Source organism: Baudoinia panamericana (genome assembly GCF_000338955.1).
Source record: "Baudoinia panamericana UAMH 10762 unplaced genomic scaffold BAUCOscaffold_1, whole genome shotgun sequence".
NCBI lineage: Eukaryota > Fungi > Ascomycota > Dothideomycetes > Mycosphaerellales > Teratosphaeriaceae > Baudoinia > Baudoinia panamericana.
Genome location: NW_006911257.1, coordinates 432,107 through 440,979, shown reverse-complemented (window position 1 = coordinate 440,979; position 8,873 = coordinate 432,107). Strand labels below are relative to the sequence as shown.

General features: G+C 53.8%; 6 protein-coding genes across 6 annotated transcripts in view; 2 read left to right on the top strand and 4 right to left on the bottom strand.

Annotated features, from left to right (window-relative positions):
* Nucleotides 1-1,099, bottom strand: part of BAUCODRAFT_172894 (uncharacterized protein) — a 3,503-nt gene extending 2,404 nt beyond the window's left edge. The window contains exons 1-2 of the mRNA XM_007673544.1: nucleotides 205-1,099; nucleotides 52-147 (exon numbers count right to left, since the gene is read on the bottom strand). Of these exons, the coding sequence (XP_007671734.1) occupies nucleotides 52-147; nucleotides 205-881 (773 nt within the window). The 5' untranslated portion in view covers nucleotides 882-1,099. The remainder of the gene's footprint in view (nucleotides 1-51; nucleotides 148-204) is intronic.
* A 1,373-nt stretch (nucleotides 1,100-2,472) lies between these two features.
* BAUCODRAFT_172950 (uncharacterized protein) lies at nucleotides 2,473-3,855 on the top strand. Its single transcript, XM_007673543.1, has one exon. The coding sequence runs from the start codon at nucleotides 2,556-2,558 to the stop codon at nucleotides 3,591-3,593; it is 1,038 nt and encodes a 345-aa protein (XP_007671733.1). The 5' UTR covers nucleotides 2,473-2,555; the 3' UTR covers nucleotides 3,594-3,855.
* Nucleotides 3,813-4,673, bottom strand: BAUCODRAFT_173137 (uncharacterized protein). The gene has a single exon (XM_007673542.1). The coding sequence runs from the start codon at nucleotides 4,585-4,587 to the stop codon at nucleotides 4,033-4,035; it is 555 nt and encodes a 184-aa protein (XP_007671732.1). The 5' UTR covers nucleotides 4,588-4,673; the 3' UTR covers nucleotides 3,813-4,032.
* An 86-nt stretch (nucleotides 4,674-4,759) lies between these two features.
* BAUCODRAFT_118304 (uncharacterized protein) lies at nucleotides 4,760-6,673 on the bottom strand (the record flags this gene model as incomplete). The annotated part of the gene is made up of 1 exon (XM_007673541.1): nucleotides 4,760-6,673. The coding sequence occupies one exon, from the start codon at nucleotides 6,671-6,673 to the stop codon at nucleotides 4,760-4,762; it is 1,914 nt and encodes a 637-aa protein (XP_007671731.1).
* A 204-nt stretch (nucleotides 6,674-6,877) lies between these two features.
* BAUCODRAFT_50168 (uncharacterized protein) lies at nucleotides 6,878-7,243 on the bottom strand (the record flags this gene model as incomplete). Its single annotated transcript, XM_007673540.1, has 1 exon — nucleotides 6,878-7,243. A coding segment is annotated over one exon (366 nt), but the record flags the coding sequence as incomplete, so codon positions are not given.
* Nucleotides 7,244-7,893: 650 nt separating this feature from the next.
* On the top strand, nucleotides 7,894-8,807 carry BAUCODRAFT_172931 (uncharacterized protein). The gene is made up of 3 exons (XM_007673539.1): nucleotides 7,894-8,318; nucleotides 8,390-8,446; nucleotides 8,503-8,807. Exons 1-3 carry the CDS (start codon nucleotides 8,159-8,161, stop codon nucleotides 8,655-8,657), a joined length of 372 nt encoding a protein of 123 aa, XP_007671729.1. The 5' UTR covers nucleotides 7,894-8,158; the 3' UTR covers nucleotides 8,658-8,807.
* Nucleotides 8,808-8,873: the final 66 nt, after the last annotated feature.

Below are 8,873 nucleotides of genomic sequence, written 5' to 3'. Positions count from 1 at the left end.
AGCACTGGTCAGCGATCTTTCCCGAGCCTCAGACTCCAGGATGATGCATACATATGCAACACGCGTGAAGGTCGAGACTCCTGCATGATCAGGCAGAGCATAGCGCAGAAGAATGCAATGATCGACGCGAAGCCGTAGATGAATGGCCTGCGAGGAGATCAGTCAGCGTCGCCGTCCATGGCTTCTAAGCCGATCTCAACTTACCAACCCCATCTCGACGTGCTGATGTACGTCGCTATGGTGGGTCCTAGGGATAGGCCCAGAACGGCACTGCTGATCCACGCATGGATAACGAAGATGCGGCCTTGCGAATCCCACATGTTCTCTAGGCTGCCGCATGCTACGACAGCTAGGATAGCGGAGAAGAAGCCGGATATAGTCCGCATAACCACCACGACAGGCAGGACGGGCCAGATGCAAATCATTAGATTGCTCAGAGCGAAGACAAAGGTGGCGGTAAGGTAGATCAACCTCCCACCGAACCATTCTGCAATAGGAGGGAACACGAGGCCGCCGACACCTTGCGCCATCAAGTAGACAAAAACGAACGAGATGATGGCCGTTTCCTTGCTAACATCGAGTCCATCATGCGTCGCACTTTCTGCCGCGGCTGAGCCCGTGTTGCTCACGAGCGTCATGAAGAACTCCAAGAAGCAGATAAGGCATGTGTCGTAGGTTTTGCGGATGAGCGGCCAGTTTCTGGGGTGAGAGCGGCTGTTGGGGGCCCAGGTTACTACGCCATCGTCGTCCACGACGAAGCCTTTGTCGTTTAGGAGTGCGGCTACGTGGTGAGGCACTTTCATCTCCGCCACGGTACTCAGGGTATATATGCTTGAGGTGGGCGTAGATGGTTCGCTTGACAGGTGGTGAGATGATGCCATCACGAGCGTCAACGCCCAATGAGGTAGTGAGAATGGCCACGAGGTGCGGTGACCGGGGAGGGAGTGATTGGGAAAGAACGGTTGATGAGCAGACAAGAAAGGGAGGTACCAACTTGAGGCTGTTTACTGTCGATTGAGCTCTCCCCAAGCGCCCATATGCGGTCTCATGGCGAAGCGAAAAGGCTCGCAGACCTCAAACGCACAATATACAAAGCGCGCGCTCGGTAGCTGTTCTACGGCATTGGAAGGTATCCTCGCTTGCCAAGATGAGAACAGGGTGCGCTTCGCATATGGAGATGCTGTCGCAATCACAAAAACAATGTTTGATGCAATATGCGAACCCTGAGCGGAGACAAGGGATTGTGGCTTAGTCTTCCGAGGACCAGGTGCTCACAGGGTGCGGTTTCCTTACTTGGGTATGCATCGTTGTCCCAAGCATGACGGTTGCGGCAACAGCCAAGTCCTGCGGTGAAGTAAGGGCGGTATGTGAAGAACCCTCCACTCCATGTCTGATCCGTTGTAATGGTAACCATTCGTCACGATACGGCGTTGGTCAGACTTGCATTCCAGTCAAGTTTCTATCATTTCGTACGGGCGAGCCGTGTTGGTGTCAGAGTCTCGAATCCCCGGGTGATCGTGCGTCGCCAGCGGTAGGTGTTACTGGAGGAGTCCTATGCGAACACTATAAAGGAGGTGTGAGTTGGAAGGTCTGCAGGGATATGCATTGAAGGATGAGGGAGATAGCCAAGCTTGGCAGATTGACCCCGTGAATACCAAGATCAATCAGCACGAGTCAGATTCGATCATCGAAGCCAGGCCGACCGGGCCCAACAATATCGAAAGCGAGACGTATTCGGTCCTACTGGCCACAGAGTCGACAAAGCGGTAGTTACGCGACTGCACGCTGTCCACATTGACGAATGAAGCGCGCGGAATCTTGAGGCTCTTGAGCTCGCTGATGGATGGCTTGTCGGAATGTGGTCAAAGGTTGCTAAATATAATGCATTAATAACGTCCACGCGACAAGACAGAGTCATCGATTGAGGATTCTACGTTAGGTGTGCACTTTGCACAGTCACTCCCCATCTGAGGTTTTTGGTTTAACATGACTAAGCCGAGCAAAGAGAGCCTACGGGCGACACAGTCTGCACCTTATTAGATTCATTGGAAACCCTTAAGTACTCGCCCCAGTTCAGCTGTAGCTCTTTGTGGTGTCAGAAGGAATTGACGGCTGCCATTTTCCAGTGCTTTCCCGGAGCAGATGGACGAGACATGTCTGACAAACCGTTGTACAGCATTCGCAGTCGTGACTAGACGATGATGTACCTACTGCTTCTTCGTAACTTGCGCCATTGGCCAGACGCAGCCGTGGCTCCTCTGCGCGTTGTGTCCTTCAGCAATGTGACATTGTTAGGCTCACAAATGTGTATCAAGGAACCTTGTTCGGCGTTCTTGCAGGGTGAAGTTGCTGCCATGTTGGTGTTTAGGAATTTCGACTCGACACTTGGTCAATAGCGCCACTGACTCAAGGCATCAGCCACACTACTACGTCACAGTTATATATTGCCAATCGCACTTTCTCCCCGCAACCATCAACAAAGTGCACGACGCAAACATCCGGTTCTTTTCGTGGGTGAGCTTGTGCTTGTGCTACACGGTCTTGCCAACTATCTTATGGCGACCCGAAGACAGACCACCAAAATCGAGGTCCCCATCCCGTCCATTGCAAACGGCACAAACAGTGCTACCGTTAAAGTACCAGACAAGCTGGATTCACCACCGCCTGGCAACTCACCATTCCTACCGACCGTTCTCGAGATTGTCCTCCTTGCCATCTACCCAGGCACGCTCCTGCTAGGCTCGTTGTTTAACGTACTCCACCCCTCGACCCGCAACGCGACCTACATCGCACACTATCAGGCCTACGATCCAGCGGAGGCACCCAGCTACTTTGCAAAGAAGGGCAACTTCTTCAATGTCTACTTTGTCAAGATAGGCTGGTTCTGGACAACTCTTGCGTTTGTCGCATTGATTCTAACTCACCCGAGTCTCGGTCCACCACTGAAGCCAGCGCTCACAAGGCGGAGGTTGCAAGCAGCCGTGCGGTATGTGTGTATCACAGCGGTGTGGGTCGCGGTCACGCAATGGTTCTTCGGCCCACCCATCGTCGATCGCAGCTTCAGGTGGACGGGCGGAAAGTGCGAGACGATTTTGAGTGACAGCGCAGCATCACAGGCGGAGAAGGCCGACATGGGTGAGGTCGAGCGAGCGTTCACCCACGCAGCCTGTAAAGCAATTGGTGGACAGTGGAGAGGCGGACACGACATTAGCGGACACGTGTTCATCCTCATTCTCGGCAGCGCCATGCTGTGGCTGGAACTGCTGCCAGCCGTTCTGAAGATGGAGGGCTTGAGGGAGGCGAGGCGGATCTTGACGCCGGACGGACTCGTCAGGAGTGCAGCGGTGGAGACAGACGCGAAGGAAGGAGGTGCAAGCGACGAAAAGCCCAAAGAGGCCGCTGTTGGTCTGAGGGTGGCGCTAGTCGTTGCAAGCATGAGCTGGTGGATGCTGTTGATGACGGCGGCATACTTCCACACCTGGTTTGAGAAGTTCACTGGCCTCTTGGTGGCATTCGGTGCTATCTACATCGTTTACTTCTTGCCAAGGGCGCTGCCAGTTTGGAGGCAGGTCGTTGGCATGCCCGGCGTGTAGAGCCGGCAACTTTTAGCGCATCGCAACAAATCCCACTCCAAGTTTCACTGGGTTCAGCTTGGCTCTATTCACCGACTCGCTCAGCTGTCTGATCGCTGGTGACCCCTTTTGCCACACCTCCTGCCTTCTCCTCCGCCCGGCTTTCGCCCACACGAAGTTCCGCAAGCATCTCATTGACGCTTTGCCTCGGCCACTTCTCCCAATCGCCAGCCCCGTCAATCTCCGGGAGCTTCTCAATGACCGGCTCACCCTCCTCAGACGCGGAAACGTCGTCCTTCATCAGCTTCAGCACCGCCCAGCGCATGCTTAGGCTGCTCTGCCACGAAGCATGGTCTCGCTCTCGCTTGACAAGTCGACCGTAGCGATCAGTCCGCGACCACTTCTGTTCGAGCATGCGCACAAGGTCGGGAGTGCGTGGTTCTAGGTAGGCAACCTTCTCTCAACACGGTACCAGCCCTCGAGAAGCGAAGTTTCGAGCACCTGAGCGGCGGCCTTTCGCTGCCTTGAACACCGCAACTGGGTTGGTCATGTCGCAGTTGTGTACAGGCTCAGGTTTGGCTGCGTAGGGTGCATCATGTCGGCGCTCTGTGTTTGTGCTGATAACATGCTCTAGAATATTCAAGCCCGTGCACATTTCCCTCTCAGCCCTTTTGCTTACATGATTCATTGGCCGTCGTTCGTCTTGAGTGGCAACCTCCGAGGTAGAGATGGCTGCTAGATTGGTTCCTTCCTTGATTGGCTCAAAAGACGTTTTAGTAGTTGCAGGTGGCAGCAGCTCAAGGTTGAACTTCGTGTAGATGATCCCATCGCTATCGCACCTAGGGTTGGCTTCATGGAAGAGAAACAGGTAGCTCAACTTGCCCGGTGTCTCTTCAGAGTCATGTAGGGTCATGCTGTGCGATGATTGCTGATCGCCAGAAGTAGCGCTTGATCTCTTCCGGGCTTCCGAGAGTGTCACTGTTGGGAAGCGAGCCTTTCGTTGGCTTAGGTTCATTGTTGCCGTCCGTAGCCGCACATGACTTGACACGCAGAGCTGATGGGACGTAGCGCCCTGCGATGTTGTTGTAGCTTACATCGAAGATGGCGGCGCTGAGAGATGCGAAAGCTGTTCAAAGGCCTGCAGCCTAGCCATAAGACGTGTGAAGCTCAAAGCTTTGACCACGTTGTTAAGCGCGGTTCCTCGTGGTGGCGTCTAGTGAAGCATATGTGTTTTCGAGCATCAGCACGTCGTTTACACCTCGACCAAGACAGAAAAACCCTGCATCAAGAGTAGTCCACCTTTCCTCGACAGCCGCCAGCTTAGTCGCCGAATTAGGTTCGTTGGTCCCTCGTCCGAATCCATCGAGCTGCTCCGCCGTCGCTGTCACCAAGAAGAGCACAGGTGGCAACGGCTTATCGTTTTCGGCCATCGAAAGCGGAAAGACCAAGTCCAGAAAACGACCAGAAACGCCAGTGCCCGACGTTCCACGTATATTATGGATCGCTTTCTGGTCAGCGATATGAGTGCCACTGTCATATGGCGGTGGAAACTGCGCTTTTAGTAACGCTGTTTCAGTCGGCACGCGGTGCATGACCGGCCACGAGCTGGTCAGAGGCATAAGCAGCGTGTCCTTCCCGAACTCCGCCAAGACTTGGTCTCGGAATGCTGCTAGCACCTCGACTAGTGATTGGCCGTAATATCTGTATCCAGCCGGGATCGGGTTCGGCGGCGCATCGAGAGGATCTGTTTGCTTCAATCGCAAACCCATGCAGCGCACATGCGGCACGCCTGGCGCAGCAGTGGCTTGGGTAGAGTTCAAATTGCCGGTCCAGTACGGCGGGTCGACTTCTTTGCGTGGACACCCAGGGAACATGAGACCGCCTACTAGTTGCTGTGGGCCCGTAACGGCTGCTGCTTGGTCCGGGTCGGACAACAGAGGATCAATCAGCTCTTGCGTCGGTCGGTATGCGATTCTGCGGAAATGCAGCATAAGTTGCTCAGCGAGTCCGACAGAGCCATCTGTGATGGAAGCTGCATGGTATATTGGCTCCAAACTGTGAGTGTCAGGGTGTGAAGCAGCTGAAGATTTGTAGCATTGATGACAGAGGTCGAAGTCTGCGCAGTCGATGCAGCGCCAGCGGACTGCAACAATCCTCTTTCGACAATTATCGCAGGATGCTTCGTGGGGATGTGGTAAAGCATCATGCACTTTTAAACAAGGTTTAGAGTCACTGGCCAAGTCAACATAGTAGCTTCCGTAAGGACCTTGTGCCCGGCCGAGTATTGGAGACTCATCTGCCCATTCGCAGATCACGGTCGTGAAAGTCAGGCAGAAGCATATGTCATGACTTGTTAGCAAGTGATCATTCCGCAGCCCAAGTAGCTCCGTCTCACGTAGAAAACCAGAGGTTGCGAGCTTGTGTTTGTAGACCCCGTATGCAAATCGTGTGTCGCGCTCGTTATGCCTGTAGCGGAAGGGGAGGTCGGCGCTGTCAAACTCAGGCTCGGGGAAATCCGGGACAAGCTCTAGTCTATCCTCAAGTGCTTTGGAAGATTCGCAGGCCCCCAGAATCTCTGTCCACATCGCCCGGAACTCCTCGAGCCCTTGGCGGTGGACAGCACACTCGTGAGCCATCGCCGGAAGAGGACACTCGCCGTTGCTGGGGCATGCAGCTCCTAGTGGTCTTTGCTCTACCCATCTTAGTAGCCTCTCATCTGTGACAGTTTCTTTGCGTATGCTGCTAATATCTTTCTCGTCGGGACCAAAGGCTAAATGGAGTCTGGCGGCTATTAGACCAAAAGCTTTGATTTCGTGCGTTCCAATCCTGCTGTGGTAATGCGTCTGTAGAGATTTGATACACGCTTTGAACGCGGATCTGTACGTCTCGGTCGTGGGTAAAGTGTATTCTGGTAGGATTGAAGCGCGTATGTCTGCCTCGATGACCCCCAGCAGACCATACAGCTTGTCGCGGGGATTGAGGCACAACTGATCGTTGAACGCGCTGAGCGCAACGTATGCAGGAATGAACGCCAAGGGTGGAAACGTGTCACTCGTAGGCCTGAGAAAACCTGCGTCGGTCTCCCAACGCTGTCGTGGCATATGAAGATTGCTTTTGTGTTCGACGAGTCGTAAGAAGGTTGATGCGGGTCTGACAACATGCCGACCGCGAATGAAGACATTCCGAAGATTGAAGCCAGTTTCGTCGTCAATCAGCGCTAGTTGATGGTAGGGCAGCGTCTGGGGCTTCAATGCGGCAATTTGAGGCCAGGTGAAGCTATGCTTGCCACAGAGGAGCTGTGCCGACCGAGCAAGAAGAAACTCCTGAACAATCCACGTCCTTCTCCAGTACGGTCTTCCCGCGATGTACTCCAATGCGGCACTGACCGAAGCGTCATCTCCAGTGTCATCGCTAGACCAGTCTTTACTCCGCGCAAGCCTATGAAGTCCCTCTTCCACAATCTCACTCGTATCTGTAGGTACTCCTAGCCAGCACAGGACGCGCGTCGCTTGAGAGTATATCGTTGACTGCAGACGTACCTGGCTGCTCTTCTCAGCGAGGTCTCCCTGGTTAATGCAGATTGCGTCAATGTACAGCAGTCCAAAGTCGTCGCATACTGAGAACGCTCGCAGGAAGTCGCCGAGATTGTTACGGACGCAGAAAGCCTGCCCGTCCAGTCGTACGCGCTGGACATCAGCTTCACAGGATGCGAGACCCTATGTGTAAGATAATGCAGCGAAGCTCGTCTCGGCTAGTCGTTCGGTATCGATGACATGATACTCTGCCTGAGTCTCGCCGGAGTCCAAGCTGTTGGGCAGAATCCGTACAAGGCGCACCTGGCGTTCTGCATCGATGCGAGGATATCTGTACATGTTTTCGCGGTTGCACAGGAAGTCAAGGTCGGTCACAATCTTGCCACCAGAGGGAGACTCTTGGCTGGCGGCATGAATCTTCCCAGTTTTGTCACCGACATTACTCTCGCTACTGTCGTCGAATGACTCGTCATCGTATTGTGCCCCGAATCGAAGAGATAGTACTCTGGAACCAATGTCCATTTGCGACTATATCAGAGAATGTGCCGAGCGGAGGTGGTCCAGCATACGACAAGTTCATTGATATGGCTCCGGCGTTAAGTGGAGCATCTTGCTTTGTACACGTACAGAGCCGATGGGCGTTAGGGATTTGTGAACCTACCTTAGTATGCATGTTGCCACAGTCGCAAGGCTGCGCCGTGCGACTGTGGCCAATGATATGCGTGTGTGCATGCATTGCTTGACGATCATGTAGCTGCTGACACTGCTGGGCATTTGTTGCCAGAAATCAACCTGTTCTCAAGCATGTTTGCTGTACTTTGGGGTCCAGATTCCGCAGAAGGACTACGTACAGCATAGAGCATACATGTACTGTTGAGGACCGAACAAGCTGGGACGTTCACAAGCGACGTGATGGCGAGGGGCGAGGGTCAGTGTCGAAAGTCACTGCCGCAGGCTGTGTTATCCTATTGTGCTTTCAGCCTAAGCATCAAATTTGAAATGATGTAGCTTGCCACGCTCGGGAACCATCCACTTGCCCAGTAAGATATAACCATGCCACCCAAGGGTAAGAGCGCCGATAAGGGCGGAAAGAGTAAGGATGCTGGCGCAGAGCAAGCCGGAGGCAAGCAGAAGGGTGCTCAGACCATCAATGTCCGGCACATCCTCTGCGAGAAGCACGCGAAGAAAGAAGAGGCACTCGCAAAGCTCAATGGTGAGTAGAGCTAAGTCTGTACTGTTTCACTTGTATCAGGAATAGCTAACTTTCGACCACTCGAGCTTTAGGCGGAGCAAAGTTTGACGAGATAGCGAGGGAATTTTCCGAGGACAAGGCTCGTCAAGGTACGTGCTGGACTCGGTAGTAATTATGCGACCTTACCTAACCGACCATCATGAAGGCGGATTACTAGGCTGGAAAACCAAAGGAGCCCTAATGCCAGAGTTCGAGGCAGTAGCGTTCGACCTGCAGCCTTCAACAACGGCGAACCCCAAATGGGCGGAGTGCAAGACTAGCGAGGGCTACCACATCGTCATGGTCGAAGGCCGGAAGTAGAGAGGGTATGTTGACACCTAGCATCATTCAACACTGCAAGGCTTCATCGTCAGACCTGCCGCTATGCATCCGAAGTGCGTTTGCACTCAAGGAGCCATCAAACCTTCTTGATGGCGTCGGCAGCTGTACCCATGCATGCGGCGCTTTCTGAGCTCCTAGGCTATCAACCACCGGCCGCCAACTCCGACGAACGGCTACTTCGAGTACGCGGTATGG